Source organism: Theobroma umbraticum, unplaced genomic scaffold, assembly GCF_002168275.2.
Source record: "Theobroma umbraticum cultivar Fairchild unplaced genomic scaffold, ASM216827v3 scaffold_95.0, whole genome shotgun sequence".
In the NCBI taxonomy this organism is placed as follows: Eukaryota; Viridiplantae; Streptophyta; class Magnoliopsida; order Malvales; family Malvaceae; genus Theobroma; species Theobroma umbraticum.
In genome coordinates, this window is record NW_018397257.1 from 8,055,998 (window position 1) to 8,071,807 (window position 15,810).

General features: G+C 35.7%; 3 protein-coding genes across 6 annotated transcripts in view; all 3 read left to right on the forward strand.

Annotated features, from left to right (window-relative positions):
* LOC149527458 (putative pentatricopeptide repeat-containing protein At3g13770, mitochondrial) overlaps positions 1-1,468 on the forward strand; it is a 2,218-nt gene extending 750 nt beyond the window's left edge. Inside the window, exon 2 of the mRNA XM_089782915.1 lies at positions 1,397-1,468. Within this exon, the coding sequence (XP_089639041.1) occupies positions 1,397-1,468 (72 nt within the window). The remainder of the gene's footprint in view (positions 1-1,396) is intronic.
* A 668-nt stretch (positions 1,469-2,136) lies between these two features.
* On the forward strand, positions 2,137-7,944 carry LOC110412513 (110 kDa U5 small nuclear ribonucleoprotein component CLO). The gene is made up of 11 exons (XM_021423054.2): positions 2,137-2,249; positions 2,808-3,577; positions 3,920-3,988; positions 4,092-5,285; positions 5,416-5,514; positions 5,621-5,779; positions 5,940-6,025; positions 6,107-6,305; positions 6,785-6,895; positions 7,131-7,337; positions 7,466-7,944. The coding sequence occupies exons 2-11, from the start codon at positions 2,825-2,827 to the stop codon at positions 7,562-7,564; spliced, it is 2,976 nt and encodes a 991-aa protein (XP_021278729.1). The 5' UTR covers positions 2,137-2,249; positions 2,808-2,824; the 3' UTR covers positions 7,565-7,944.
* A 568-nt stretch (positions 7,945-8,512) lies between these two features.
* LOC110412714 (heterogeneous nuclear ribonucleoprotein Q-like) lies at positions 8,513-15,608 on the forward strand. Of its 4 annotated transcripts, XM_021423326.2 has the most exons (10): positions 8,513-8,616; positions 8,792-8,835; positions 10,270-10,716; positions 10,796-10,912; positions 11,199-11,339; positions 11,463-11,636; positions 12,366-12,573; positions 12,652-12,827; positions 13,836-13,921; positions 15,216-15,608. In XM_021423326.2, exons 3-10 carry the CDS (start codon positions 10,306-10,308, stop codon positions 15,343-15,345), a joined length of 1,443 nt encoding a protein of 480 aa, XP_021279001.1. In that variant the 5' UTR covers positions 8,513-8,616; positions 8,792-8,835; positions 10,270-10,305; the 3' UTR covers positions 15,346-15,608. The 4 variants fall into 4 exon arrangements, with proteins under 4 accessions (XP_021279001.1, XP_021279002.1, XP_021279003.1 ...); XM_021423327.1 differs by lacking the exon at positions 8,513-8,616 and having other exon boundaries at positions 8,647-8,835; positions 9,974-10,716; XM_021423328.1 differs by lacking the exon at positions 8,513-8,616 and having other exon boundaries at positions 8,647-8,835; positions 9,977-10,716.
* Positions 15,609-15,810: the final 202 nt, after the last annotated feature.

A 15,810-nucleotide genomic window follows, 5' to 3' on the forward strand; every position in this document is an offset into this window, starting at 1 on the left:
AAAAAATATTAATATTTAAATTATTAAATAAAAATAAAAAATAAAAAATGCAAATAGAGAAAACATATAAAAATAAAAAATTATACTAATATTTTAATAATGAATTTTTAAATTTTAAATGAAAATAAAAAATAAATGATTAAAAATGTAAAAAAAATTTACTTAATTTTGTCTTTTGGTGTAAATTTTACTAAATTATATAAAGAGTATTTTTTTGATAAAAAAAGAATTTAATTTTTTTATTATATATATAGAAATTAATATTTATATTTAAAAATTACTTAAATTTATTAATATTTTAATCATAATAATATTTTTATATAAATATATTTTAATTATTATATTTTAATATTAAAATAAAATATAAAATAACTAATTATATATATAATAAAAGACATTGTTATCTTTTAATCACTTATTTCTCTATTATTTTAAAATTATTTTTACCAATCAAATATTACAATAAGTCATAATAGTAAAACTGAAAATAACATCAAATTAAAATTCTCATAAATCATTTTTACACTATTGATAGTTAATTTGAATTACTACTCATTCTCTTTAAAAATTATTTTTACAACATAATGCTATACATAGAATAATGAGAACAATTAAAATAAATGAAACTTTACTTCATGCAAAATAACTAAAACAAGTAAAACATTATTTTTCACAAAACAACTAGAACAAGTTAAGTATTACTTCACATAGAACAATTAATATAAGTAAAGTAATTATTTTGAACGGAATGACACTTCAGACGGATAATAGTCAAAGCAACTCAAAATAAATAGTAGAATTTAACTTGGTAGCTTGGATATGGAGATAGTGACAAAGTCTTTTTCTTAACATTTTATTGAAATATAAAGTGTTTCTCCTTTTTATTTTATTCTCGTGTACTTATTTACGTACATTTTTTTCTTTTATATCTATTCACAGACACTTTTTTTTCTTAACTTGTTTTCATATATACCTTTTTTCTATTACTTTTTATTTGAGAATAAGTCTTATTATACCCTATTACTCCAATGGTTATATAATGAATTTCTAACTATTACTCAATATATGTAATAAAATCACTTTTTTAACATCTACATAATTAGTTACAATAACAAATATTGGCATTAAAGTGTTTTATAATAATATCATTTATTACGTATATTAAAACTTATTTTTAAATAATCGTCATTTCTAACACTATATATAGAGCTTTTACAATTCTTTACTTATTCTGTTTCTCCTATCACAATATTAAATACTTCAAAAACTATTTCGATCCTCTTTTACGTCACTTTCGATACATTTTTTTTTTTTGCAATGCTTCCTCTCCTTTTTTATAAAAACCCCTTTACATACACGGATATAAAAGCATAATGAATTGGCACTTTTGAAGCAGGAGAAAGAAGAGATGGCAGTTCAAAAGAAGCAAGCGGAGGTGCGACCAGTGGGAACTCTTGTTCAATTCTAAATCTTATTTTTTTTTTTTTATGAAAAGTAAAAAATGTTGAGTTCTTGAATCTAGAATTTAATCTTCCATTTCACATTTTCATTATTGAATTACAGTATTGCTTTATAGCCTATATGACAAGGATTAGCTACTTGGTTTTTTTTTTTTTTTTAAATACTTGAACTGAAAATTCTTTGATTCATTTTTCTATTTTGATTAATTGACTCAAACTGTTATTATAAAAACCTCTAGATAATGGAAATGTGCTTTGATACTGTTATTTCCTTACACTGTTATTACTCAATTCAATGATAAAATATATATTAAAATTATTTAACTATTCGAAATGAATTTTAAATAAAATGACTAGTTTGATTGAAAATGGACAAAATCATTTTTCATATTCATCTCATGGAAATGGAACAATAAACATTTATGTCAAACTGTTAAAAAATTAAAATTTTAATAAATTTAGAAATTAAAATAGAAAAGTAATAAATTTATCCCGTGGCATGAGGCTGCTCGAGCCTACTGACGAGAGCGCCTTGCCTCAATTAAATGCCTGGCTGCCAAGCCCAAGAAGATTGGAGAAAAGGAGAAGAAACGAAAAAAAGAGTCCAATTTGCAAAAAGAAACAGGCTCATATTCAGCCCAATTCGCTTACATACAGCATCTATACTTCTCTAGACAAAACGGTGCCCGCCCCCCTGCTTACAACCTGGTTGAAGTATCCAAAACCTCCCATAGTTCCACTCTAAACCTCTCTATTTCCTTTGTTTTTGTTGTTCTTCAGTGCGTCAAGGTTTGTTCTTCTCCTTTTTCTTTTACCTGCCTTATGTTATCTATTTTGGCCTCTTCATTTAGATTCACAGATTTTTTAATGTTTTCTCTTCTGAACAAAAAGCTTTTGTTTATGTGTTTCATGACTTGCCTTGTTGAAAAAGAGCTTGAATTTGCGTTGTTTCTTGCTCCTTTTTTTATTTTTGTAGAAGAACTTTCTTAATTTAACCCAGAAATGGAATATAATAATTGAAGAGTTTACGAGATCTCTAGTTAGAGAAAATTTTCTGGGTTTAGTGCAAATGAGCATTTTATTTAGATAGGCTGAGCATAGGCTTCAATTTTGGACTTTAATGTTATTAATTTGGTCAATAAGCTTAAAAAGTTTAAAATATCAGATATATTTTTTGTTGATACTCCTTGGATTTTGATGTTGAAGCATGCCAACAGGTTTGGTTTGTATTTAAGTTGTGTTCTTTTGGGTCCATTTGTGTCCAAATCTTAGTAGAATTCAATCAGGTCTTGTTTTATACTTTAGTTTATTTGTTTTGAATTTACTGATTTTTTGCAATGTGGGCAGACTTAGGAATTTAAGCAATGGATGATAACTTGTATGATGAGTTTGGGAACTACATTGGCCCCGAGATTGAGTCCGATCAGGAGAGTGAAGGCGAGGAAGAAGAAGAAGAAGAAGAATTCCCTGACAGGCATGCCCAAGAGGAGGGAGAAGAATCTGATGGTGAGGCTCCACCTGGTGCATCTAATGGATGGATTACAGCTGCTAATGATGTTGATATGGATAATCAGATCGTTCTCGCTGAGGACAAGAAGTATTACCCCACTGCTGAAGAGGTTTATGGTGAGGATGTTGAGACCTTGGTTATGGATGAAGATGAGCAGCCTCTTGAACAACCCATTATTAGGCCTGTTAAGAATATCAAGTTTGAGGTTGGAGTCAAGGATTCTTCGACTTATGTGTCGACCCAGTTTCTTATTGGTCTGATGTCGAATCCGGGTTTGGTCCGCAATGTTGCCCTTGTTGGACACTTGCAGCATGGGAAGACTGTGTTTATGGACATGTTGGTTGAGCAAACCCACCATATGAACACGTTTGATGAAAATAGTGAGAAGCACATGAGATACACTGATACGAGAATTGATGAGCAAGAGAGAAGGATATCTATCAAGGCAATCCCAATGTCTCTTGTCCTTGAGGACAGTAACTCAAAATCCTATCTCTGTAACATCATGGACACTCCGGGTCATGTGAATTTTTCTGATGAAATGACTGCTGCTCTTAGGCTTGCTGATGGTGCTGTGTTAATTGTTGATGCTGCTGAAGGAGTGATGGTAAGTGTATCTTTGATGCATATCATTTTAGTTTGCATAATAATGATCCATTTACTTTGGCCTTCTTTTAATGCCTATGCTTGAGATCAGCCTAATTCATGCCTGGAAATGGGAAATGTTTTATGAATATTTGGAGGTAGACATAAGAGTATAGAATGAACTCCAAAGAGAAGGAGTATTCTGAGACCTATTGCAGTTAAATTATGAGTCAAATCTTTTTCAAATCAACTTCTTTACCAATTGTTGAACTTGGGTTTCTACATGGTATAGCTGCTGTTCATAGAATGGAGAACTAACATAGAGCTGTTCAGAGTGATACTTATGCCTTACTGTTGTGAACAGGTAAACACTGAGAGAGCTATACGCCATGCAATACAGGAGCGCCTACCTTTTGTAGTTGTAATAAACAAAGTAAACACTTTTGACCTTAATGCTTCATATATCTCTTATAAGTTTTTTGTTGGAAATGATGTTCCACCACTTTCTTGTGCTTATACTTTTTTAATTTTTTAAGGTTGACAGGCTGATAACAGAACTTAAGTTGCCTCCCAAGGATGCATACCATAAGCTAAGGCATACCCTGGAAGTAATCAATAACCATATATCTGCCGCCTCTACAACCGCTGGTAGTGTTCCAGTTGTTGATCCTGCTGCTGGAAATGTTTGTTTTGCTGGTGCCAGTGCAGGATGGTCCTTCACTTTGCAGTCTTTTGCAAAATTATATGTCAAACTCCATGGAATTCCATTTGATGCTGAGAAGTTTGCATCTCGTCTTTGGGGAGATATTTATTATCATCCTGATACGAGGGCTTTTAAAAGGAAACCCCCTGCAGGTGGAGGAGAACGATCATTTGTTGAATTTGTGCTTGAACCCCTTTATAAGATATATAGCCAGGTGATTGGTGAACATAGGAAGAGTGTGGAGTCAACTCTTGCAGAGTTGGGTGTCACACTTAGCAATGCTGCTTACAAGTTAAATGTAAGGCCTTTACTAAGGCTGGCTTGCAGTACGGTTTTTGGGTCAGCCTCAGGCTTCACTGATATGCTGGTTCAGCACATACCATCTCCCAAGGATGCTGCAGCTAAGAAGGTTGATCACGCATATACAGGACCTAAACATTCTATGATTTACAAAGCCATGGTTGATTGTGATCCTTCTGGCCCCCTAATGGTTAACGTGACCAAACTATATCCCAAGTCAGATTGTAGCGTTTTTGATGCTTTTGGTAGAGTTTATGGTGGTAGAATTCAAACAGGGCAGACTTTGAGAGTGCTGGGAGAAGGCTATTCACCAGATGATGAGGAGGACATGACAGTAAAAGAAGTAACTAAATTATGGATCTACCAAGCACGATATAGAATACCCATAAGCAGTGCTCCTCCTGGTTCTTGGGTTCTCATTGAAGGTGTTGATGCTTCAATTATGAAAACTGCCACCCTCTGTAATGTGGATCTTGATGAAGATGTGTATATATTCCGGCCTTTACAGTTTAATACACTTCCTGTTGTAAAAACAGCTACTGAGCCTTTAAATCCTAGTGAGTTGCCCAAAATGGTGGAAGGGCTTCGGAAGATCAGCAAAAGCTATCCTTTAGCTATTACTAAAGTTGAGGAATCTGGTGAGCACACTATATTAGGTACTGGAGAGTTGTACTTGGACTCAATTATGAAGGACCTTAGGGAGCTCTATTCCGAGGTGGAAGTTAAGGTATTTAGTTTTTCATACTCCTTGTACTAGTTTGATTTTATTTCTTTCTGAAATTCATTTCTCTATCATAAGGGATGTGCTTTGAGTTAATATGTGTGCTTTCACTTCTTATGCTTTCCCCCTAATATAGGTGGCAGATCCTGTTGTCTCATTCTGCGAAACAGTGGTAGAGTCTTCATCAATGAAATGCTTTGCTGAAACACCCAACAAGAAGAATAAAATAACCATGGTAAGACTGCCATCAATTTTCATTATATCTAGATGCTTTTAGGAATAATTACTAGTAGTACTTGCTTTCAGGCTGTTTGATCACATACCTTTCCACGATTTTTAAGATTGCAGAGCCATTGGAGAGAGGTCTTGCTGAGGACATTGAGAATGGTGTTGTAAGTGTTGATTGGAGTCGGAAGCAACTTGGTGACTTCTTCAAGACAAAATATGACTGGGATTTGCTTGCTGCACGTTCCATCTGGGCATTTGGCCCTGATAAGCAGGTGACAAAAGTGCAAACTTTTGTTGTTTCTGACTTAATCCCTGACTTGGTGATCCTAACTTGTTCTTCCTGGTTGTAAAGAGCAGAAAAAATGGAATTCAAGTCTTAGTAATTGGTAACTCTGGTTAATGTATGCTGTTATTGCAAATCTTGTTTTGCAGGGACCTAATATTTTATTAGATGATACACTCCCTACGGAAGTTGACAAGACATTGTTGGGTGCTGTCAGGGATTCTATTGTCCAAGGGTAAGATTATATCTTGCTTTCCCGTCTTCTAAGTAGTTAATCTACTGCCTGTGATTAATGATTTCACATTTGGCTGAACAGGTTTCAGTGGGGTGCTAGAGAAGGACCTCTCTGTGATGAACCAATTAGAAACGTCAAGTTCAAAATAGTAGATGCAAGGATTGCATCTGAGCCATTGCATCGAGGATCTGGACAGATCATCCCCACAGCTCGACGTGTGGCCTATTCAGCTTTCCTTATGGCGACCCCACGACTTATGGAACCTGTATATTATGTGGAGGTATGTTCATTCCACTTCAATGATATTCCCCGTGGCTTCTATTTCTCCCTTTAGGGGGCGTATTATACTGGACCCAGGATCAATCTCTGGCTCCAGCCCCAGTAAATAAGCAAAAGAAACGAGATAATACTGCAAACCAAGGTAGACCGGATGCAGTTGCTCATTCTTTTACAGTGACAAGAGGAATAAAAAACCATGTATGTAGTATTCTCAGCATATGAAAGCTGAAATAATTCTCAATATTATATTTGCATTTTGCCCTGGTATGTATGGCTCTTGGGGAAAATGGCATCCTCTTCCTGCTAGGGTGAGGAAAGGCTATGCTGAGGTGTCAATCCTACCTGGAAACAAGCCTATTTTTATCAATAAAGAGGGAAGAAAAGAAAATTACGACTTTTTAATCACATGCAACTGCTTCAAATGACAAGCTTCTTTCTCCTGCTTATGCTGTGTGATTAAAGTTTATGATTGTGTTTCAGATACAAACGCCAATTGACTGTGTCTCTGCTATCTATACGGTCTTGTCTCGTAGGCGTGGCCATGTTACGGCTGATGTCCCACAGCCTGGAACGCCAGCTTATATTGTGAAGGTTTGGAAGCTAAGCTTGAGTTCCTTTAATATTTTTGCATGACTGTTGGTTTGATTTATTAATTTGAGGGATGACAGATAGTAGTAAATATATGAATTACATAGTTTGCTTTGTTAATTTCATCGGTTAGGAAGGTGTATTCTGGCATGTTTTATCATTCGCACAATTGCCTAATAGCTTCCCAATTACCCCAGGTATATGCTTACAATTTCATTTGGTTCCCTTTTCCATTCAGGCATTTTTACCTGTGATAGAGTCATTTGGATTCGAGACAGATCTAAGGTACCACACGCAAGGGCAAGCTTTTTGTCTCTCAGTATTTGACCACTGGGCCATAGTTCCTGGAGATCCCCTGGACAAGAGTATAGTTTTGCGGCCTCTCGAACCTGCACCAATCCAGCACCTTGCTCGGGAGTTCATGGTTAAGACAAGGCGTAGAAAGGTATAGCTACTTTATCCACCTATGCCACACACACAGGCATTTCATTTCTAAAATGGACAAAGAACCTTTTTCAAAAATGAAAATTCAAGCACGACTGACAAGTGTGAATTTTCTGTTGAACCTTCCAGGGAATGAGTGAAGATGTGAGCATTAACAAGTTCTTTGACGAGGCTATGGTGGTGGAGCTGGCTCAGCAGGCTGCTGATCTTCATCAGCAGATGATATAGCAGAAGCAAATTTGGACTATGTAACAGGATAGCATGCAATTTGTTTGTCACGTTCCCTGGAAGTACTTTCCAATGATATTTATAAAATATTTTCTAGTTTCTAGGATAGTTCAGTATTTGCCTGCCAAGATGGTTGCTCACTTTAAAGATATATCCTGTTTTCAAGCGGTGCAATGGGCTCAAACTGGACAAGTTAACAATGTTCATTTTTACTTGCACACTGCTGGACTCCAGATTACAGGTCATTGGTAGAGTTTGAATTTGTTTAGAATTGTAGTTGTTTCATTTTTGTTCTTTTGTCGTGTTAGAAGTGTTGTAACTTGTAAAGAGGCTCGCATAGCGAAGAGAATCGAAAAACTTTTCAGCCTTATTTATCATAATATTATCATGTTGTATGGCTTTGACCCAAAAATGGTAATAGAGTTGTTCATGGAGAACTACCTAGATAGATAGGTCGAGTCAATATCCTGTGAGTGGAAGTTCGTTTTGAGTATTGAGAAGCTGGTACTTGATTGAATCAAAGCCCAATTTAGATGATGAGTTTGGTAACAAAGCACTGACTCCATTTACCTTTGATCACAACACCAAATGCAAGTTTTGGATTAAGTAGTTCTTTAGCCTATTTGCATGGTGTTGTCAGTTTGATAACTCAATCATCAGGCATGGGAAATGGACTTTCAAACAAAATATAAAGCAAAACAGAAAAAATTTTACAAGAGAAAAATATCTTGAATGATTTAATGATTATTAATTTTTTGAATAATTCAATGGCTTTCTTATAGATTATGCATTAATAATATCTTTTCTTTTTGTTTGTTTTTTTGAAAAAAAAAAAGAAGCAATTCCTTTTCCTTGGACTAAAACTAAATATTATCTACAAATTACAATTTCCAACAAAACATAAAACGAGCAAACCTGGGGGGCTTAAAATGAAATTTCCCAAAACTGTGGGTGGGTTTTCGAAAGATAATCCTTTAAAAATAAGATACGCATCCAATGCATGCTCATAGGCTGCACTGCAAAAAAGCTTTTGAAAAACGGGTTATTAAAAGGTACAAGTCTTTGTCGACGTTGTCTCCCATTATAAATGTTTTAGTTTTTAGGGCTTGTTCCGCCATTTATATTTTTGCTCAAAAAGCAAAAAAATTCCGTTTCTTTCTTCAATTGCTTCCGAACCTTACACTGCAAAGCTTACGCTCTTTCTCTCTCTCTCTCTCTCTCTCTCAGCTTTCAAAGCTTCTTACCTTATTTTCCCTACGCCGAGAACTCTGGTATTTTCTCTCTCTCTCTCACTTATAATTATGAAGTTTCAATTGTTGCTTGTTTCTCGAGAAAAATGTACTTTCATTTTGGGTTAATTTTTTTTTAACTTTTTCGTTCATTCCGGGGCTGATTTGTGGTGGGTATTTGTTGAATTTCGTTGGGTTTTCAGAATTTTGAACTTTATGTTTGAACTTTTAGTGTGTTTTAGAGTTCTATGCTCAATTAATTTTATGCCTTGATTGGTTAAAAATCCTCTCAAGTGAAGGAATTCTGCAAATTTGGTATAAAAGTGAACTGGGGATCTTAGAATTGCAAAAAAAAGAGGAAGTTTATTAATGGAGGCTATTTATCCATTTACATCTTTGTCGTATAGATTTGTTGAAAAATTCAGGAAGTTGTCAGCAAAGAAATGACAGTCTTTACTATGGAAGAAAACAAGTTTGTTGACCTAGGTTCTTAATTAGTGCAACACCAGAGATGGATTCGTGGGTTTTAGTTTTGATATTTTGCCCTTTTCCTTTTTATTTTGTTCAGAATAGTCTGTTTTCTATTTATTTAATTTTCCTGGTGATTTTGACGAAGAAAGTAGAAAAAACTTTCTTCGGCTTGTTGGATGGGTTGCATTCCAATTATTGAGTTGAGTTTTAATTTTTCAAGTCAAAACATGGAAATGTGGAATATGAGCTGTCTGGTTGTCTTGTGGCCTGTGAAGATGATTTGTTAATTGAGTGTCAGAAGCCTTGAAAATAATTTAATGCAACTTATTGGTATTAGTTCTATATAATTGTATGAAGTCCGGATCACATTCTAGAGACTAAGTGTTGACTATTGAAAAACTTGTTTAGGGTGATGGCTGAATTTAAAAAAAGATTTGAACAAACTATAATGCCTGTAAGAATCTCAGTCCTTGTCTTTTAAGTTATTACCAGAGTGTAGGAATGGTGTATTTAGCTTGGAACTGATGCTTTATGGTTGCTTGATTTTCTTTTTCCGTATTTCTTTTTCCATATAGCAAGCTCATTTCTTTTTGTATATCTGAATAAAGTCATCCCTGCTTATTTGTTCGTAATTTTGTTTTGTCACTTTGCATTACATTTTGAATGAAACTGGCTTAAGCTTAAACATGTCAATATTTTTTTTGGACAGCAGTCTTGTGATCCTTGCTCTGATTTGAGCAAGTTCATTCCTTGATAATTTGCACCACTTCATAAGCCTCTTAATTATCATTCAGAAATATCTTTTGCCTTTCTCTTTAAAATCTACTGCTTAATTATACCTTTGATGAAAGTCTTTAACCTTGCAACCCCCTTTGAGTCTTATCTCATGACACGGGTTCAACTGAGATACGATATCTGAACCTTGTGGCCTTTCATATTGTTTCCTCCTTTCAATATGTGTGTACTTCTTCCCTTGAATTCTTCTGGCCTCTGTGCCTTCTTCAGAATTGCCTTGCAAGCTTGTTTAAATAGATACATAAGATGCCAAGACCAAAGGCAAATACTGCTGGTGAGTCAGTGGAATCTGAAGGACCAAGTGAGCCTGAACAGGCTGTTGAGTCTGACGAGAGGGTTGATCTTGATGAAGACAACGATCCTGAGGAGACCATGGAGGAAGAGGTGGAGTATGAAGAAGTGGAGGTAGAAGAAGAAGAGGAAGAGATAGAAGAGGAGGTGGAAGAAGAGGTTGAAGAAGAAGATCAAGATAATGAAAATGCCAATGGGGCTGATGCTGATGAGACTAAACTTGAAGATGGGGACGAAAAGAAGAAACATGCTGAGCTTCTTGCTCGCCCTCCTCATGGTTCTGAAGTATATATTGGAGGCATTCCACATGATGTTTCTCCGGAGGGTTTGAAAGACTTTTGTGAATCTGTTGGAGAAGTTACTGAGGTACTCTCTTTTGCTGTTTGAGGAACTATTTTTATTCTTTGTTGAGATAAGACTGACTCATCATACTCTATGATGTCAGGTTCGGATAATGAAAGGTAAAGATTCAAGTGAAAACAAGGGCTTTGCATTTGTGACCTTTAGAAGCGTAGAGTTGGCCTCTAAAGCCATTGATGAGCTAAACAATGCCGAATTTAAGGTAACAAATTTTCTTATCAATCATGTACATGTTAATGTTGTCCAAACTAAAAATGTTGCATGACCCTCTTAACCTGAAAGGCAACTTACTGATTATTAGCTCTATATGTATAACTCTATGACAAAGATGTTAGTTCAACCTATAAAATTTAGAGATGAGTAACAATCTCTTAGGGAGTACCCATCCCCATTTTCTCTTTCTTTTTGACAACAATGTTATTATATTTGATGTTTTCAAGTATGTTTCTTTGTTTGCTGAAGAACTTTGTGGCTTCTTTCTCTCTCAGGGTAGAAAAATTAAATGTTCTACATCCCAATCAAAGCATCGATTGTTTATTGGCAATATTCCTAGAAGCTGGGGAGAGGAAGACCTGAGGAAGGTTGTGTCAGAGGTTGGGCCTGGAGTTACTGGTTTGGAATTGGTGAAGGTTAGTTCATGAACTTGTGCATATCTATTTTAGACTCTCGTTTTGGAGACTATTGGTTACTGTTGATCTCTAAAGGGCTGTCTTATGGTAAGTAGTCTTTTCTATTTGCTTTTATGCTTGCAGGATATGAAGAACTCAAGTAATAACAGGGGCTTTGCCTTTGTTGAGTACTATAACAATGCATGTGCTGAGTATTCGAGGCAGAAGATGATGAACCCAGAATTCAGGCTGGGTGATAATGCTCCAACTGTGAGCTGGGCTGATCCTAAAAATGCTGATTCTTCGGCTGCTTCTCAGGTACCATTAAGTTGCTCTCTTTCCCCTCCTGGTTTCCTGGAGGCTTCTTTTGGCAGTTTATTTGTTCATGTATGTTTCGTTGGATGGGTTTGTTGCTCCATACCCCACTTTTTTGAGTTGAGGCTGACATCGTGCATTCTTCTGTGTATCATGTGCATTGATAGCATGGAAACTTCTCATTCGGAGCAATCACCTCATCTATCTCTTATACTCTTTATCTATAGGTTCTCCCCAATTGAGGGCCATTGGTTGGTTTTTTCTGTGTAAGGAGAAGAGGTGTGTCTGAGTTAGGGGAAGGGGGTGGGGAGATTGACTAAATAGTTGGTTATCAAATTTTTCGGCTAGAGGGTGAGCATTGGTTCATTTTAACCTGGAAGTCATGGATTCAAATCGTAGAAGCAAACTCTCTGCAAAATTAGTGTAAGCCTGTGTACATTTGGCCCTCTAACCACCACAATGCGGAGCCTCTCTCACTGGGCTGGCCTTTATCTTTTGATAGCTTAGACATTTGTTAACTTATTTCAACTGTTTTATATCTTTGCTTTAGCTTTCTATCCTGTTTTCATGGATTTGTTACTTGAGCTTTTCTTTTGATATGCCAAGTATTCCTTCGCTTCGTGAGTCGGTTTTCCTTTCTGGTGGTTGTCACCTTGATTGCAATTTATTTGTTTGGGTGTCTTCCTAACTGTATTTTGGATTTGGTAATTTAAGTTAACCTATCTTATGCAGGTAAAGGCAGTTTATGTAAAGAATTTGCCAAAGGATGTGACACAAGATCAGTTAAAGAAGCTATTTGAGCATCATGGAAAGATCACAAAAGTGGTTCTGCCTCCTGCAAAACCTGGACAAGAGAGAAATAGAATTGGTTTTGTTCATTTTGCGGAGCGATCGTGTGCCATGAAAGCACTGAAGAACACAGAAAAATACGAATTGGATGGTGATTATTGAGTTCTTTCCCATTTTTTTGTTTTCTTTTTAGTGGATGTATTCTGAATGTTATTGTTTTGTTTTTCAGGGCAAGTTGTGGAATGTTCTCTTGCAAAGCCACAGGCAGATCAAAAGACTGCTGGGAGTTCAAGTTCTCAGAATTCAGGTTTTCTTCCTGGTTATCCACCTCATGTTGGCTATGGTCTGGTTGGGGGTGCCTATGGTGCTCTAAGTCCAGGATATGGTGTTGCAGGCCTTGCACAGGTGAGATATTTGTCTCTGTGCGTGTACAGGTGCATGTTTGAATGCTTCTATATCTTACTTCATAATTTTTTCTGAATACTCTGGAGTTGATCATTAGTTGTTTGTACTTTCAATTTTATACTACCTCTGCATTTGACCTATTTGGAATGTAGATGATATCCTTGTTAAATATTTGAGTTTGTGCTGTGGCTTATTACTATTTGTGTCTGTCACTATAATTCTGTCTGAACCAGATCTTTACCCAGTTTAGTTTATAAGAATTATTATTATGGTTCCACTGAAGGAGGTCCTTTGGAAGATATTTTAGATGTGGTGCTATATTTGGCTTTTATTTGATAAAGCTCTATGTTTTTAAATTCTTGGTCTTGTTTTAGCTTGGGTTTGCTTTGAGATATGAGTTTTTTTTCAAAGAAAAAGGACAATTTTAAAAGCAGAGTTTTTGAATTAGAACCTGTATCTTGTTTCAGATTAGAGCATTTGACATTACATGTCTGCATAATCATTGGGTGTTAGGCCTTTGGCATATGAAGTTTTACGTTGTTGATGTTCTGCATATTCCCTGGCTATCGTTGTATCCCCATGAGTGCCTTTGATAGTTTGATTGTGGTATAATTTATGGCTGGAAGTTCCTCTACAGGATTAACATCTAACTCCTGAATGCCTGTCTCTCTATTTTGTTTTCATTTTCAAGTTTAAAAAAACCATAGTATATTTACTTCTTTGGGTTGGCAGTGGGTGCTTGAGGAAGTGGGGCAAAAATTTGTTAGCTTAACCTTTTTATCTCCAATTTCTATATGTTGAATGTCTTCAAATTTGTTATGTTAATTTTGTTCAGTGAGAAATATAGTGACAGATGTAATGAACTGTATTTTGACCTTTGGAGTGCCAGTCAAGATCATATAATATTAGGATGAAAGAATGCTCTGAATCTCTTTATCATCCTTATGTTTACTTGCAGATTTATGACTACTAGATTTTATCTGATATAAAAATTTATGTCACCTACAGCCCTTAATCTATGGTAGGGGACCAACCCCTACTGGCATGTCAATGATGCCAATGCTTCTACCTGATGGACGGATTGGATATGTTCTGTAAGTTCAATAACTATATTTTATTTCCAATATTTTGAACTTCTAAAAATCTGTATCCTCTTTCTTTCTATGGCAAGGCAGGACCTTGTCAGTTCCTTTTGACCCTTGTCTCTATCTCTTCACTGGTGTAATGTCTAGGGTCCAATAACCACCTGAGATTTAGCATTATTTGTAATTGGTTTAGCAAGTATGTCCAATCAGCTATTCCCATAGAAACATTATAGGTCAATGTCGTATAAAATGGTCATGTGTGGACTTGCCAGCCTGTTCCTGAAAGCAAAGAGCCATTTGACCACATGTTCATAATTTTTGGGGAACAAGCCTAGATTGAATTAGTTGACATTTTCATTTAAGGCTCTGTTTGATTCAGGCAGAATGTCAAAAAAAAGAAAACATGAATGAAACTAGTAAAGAAGAAATTTGCAATGTAAAAAATTAAACGATTTCTTTTTCTTACCTTAATATCAAAATATAATATATGATAATTAGTAAAAGAAAAAGGAGTTTTATTCTTTATTTTTTCTTTGATCTTTATTCTCCTTGTTTTCCTTTATATTTTCTTATTCTTTTTAAAATTCCTATGAACCACTCAAAGTAGAGGTGGCAAATTTACGCCAAACCTGAAAACCCACCTGAAAAAACTAGAAGCCAAACCAACCGAAAAGTCAAAGACCCGAATTCGAAATGATTTGAACTTGACATCAATTCAACCCAAAGCCATAATAACCTGTTTTTAACACTAAAAAATGCAAAATTTGAATACCAATTTCATTCTACCCTGACCGAAGACTGAAATTACTCAAATTTGGAACAACTAGAAGTCAAAAAGATCCAAATCCATGTGACCTTAACCTGAGATGACCCGATCCAAACCCATTTGAATCTGCCCATTTGCCACCTCTGACTCAGAGCCCAGATGAATTAGCTATGCTGAATTACTTCCCTCGCCTAGAAGTGAGTTGTTCAACTGAAGTTGGATTACTGGATGTGGTTAATGTGTTCGCCAAATTAAAGTGATTTAGGATGATTTGGCCCTTAGTTGAAATTTGTCTATGGGGAAGAGGCATGTTTTCCTCATCTGTTGACTTGGTTTTTTGGTTTAGCTTTCAAAAAAGGCTTTGAATATTTGCATATTTAAATTTGAGCCAGTCTGAGGGTCAATTAGTCATTGGGTAACCTGAACTCCTGTGGATGCAGTTTGTAATTTTCACATTGAAAGAGATGGTTCTGTAGTGACTTGCTGTTATTCTGATATGTGCCCGAGAATTAAACCCTTAATCATCTATCCATGCAGGCAACAACCCGGAGCTCAACCTCAAAGTCCACCTGTACAGCAGAGAACTAGTAGGGGTGGCGGCAAGAGTGGTGGCAGCTCAAGCAGGGGAAAACACAGCAACGATAGCAGGCGGTATCGCCCCTATTGATTGCTCATATTAGACGATTATAGTTGTGGATGGAGAGTGTACTCAATCATTCCCTTGCACTCTCCTCAAAAGTGTTCATTTTTAAGTTATAACCGAACTGCCTGGTTTACTGTGTGTGATTGGGAATTGCTGTACGTAATGGTTGTCTATGGAATTATCTAGTTCATTTGTTGATATGCTTATTTATGTTGTAGCCGTGATCTTAATATCATATTGTGCCTCTGTTTATTGAAATGATAATAGTTAACATGTTCATCCCGAAAGCTTAAGAGTCAGAGAGGTATGTTTAGGGGTTTATTACTTTTGAATATGCACGTTAATGTTTAAAAGTAATGAACAAAGAAGGTAGGATCAACATTACCAAAACCATCCTTAAATTGTTGGTTTCTATTTTCAGTTAAAGATATTCGGTTTCACTCTTAGGCCATGCTATGTCCGGTAGAGAGATGACAGGAACGTTCAATT

Excerpts from the sequence above, each read along its gene's own strand:
- LOC110412513 (XM_021423054.2), top strand. The coding sequence starts at position 2,825 with ATGGATGATAACTTGTATGATGAGTTTGGGAACTACATTGGCCCCGAG. Across the intron at positions 5,286-5,415 it reads ATTCCGAGGTGGAAGTTAAG|GTGGCAGATCCTGTTGTCTC; the intron begins GTATTTAGTTTT and ends CCCCTAATATAG. Across the intron at positions 6,026-6,106 it reads AGGGATTCTATTGTCCAAGG|GTTTCAGTGGGGTGCTAGAG; the intron begins GTAAGATTATAT and ends TTGGCTGAACAG.
- LOC110412714 (XM_021423326.2), top strand. The coding sequence starts at position 10,306 with ATGCCAAGACCAAAGGCAAATACTGCTGGTGAGTCAGTGGAATCTGAA. Across the intron at positions 10,913-11,198 it reads TAAACAATGCCGAATTTAAG|GGTAGAAAAATTAAATGTTC; the intron begins GTAACAAATTTT and ends TTTCTCTCTCAG. Across the intron at positions 12,828-13,835 it reads GTGTTGCAGGCCTTGCACAG|CCCTTAATCTATGGTAGGGG; the intron begins GTGAGATATTTG and ends TGTCACCTACAG.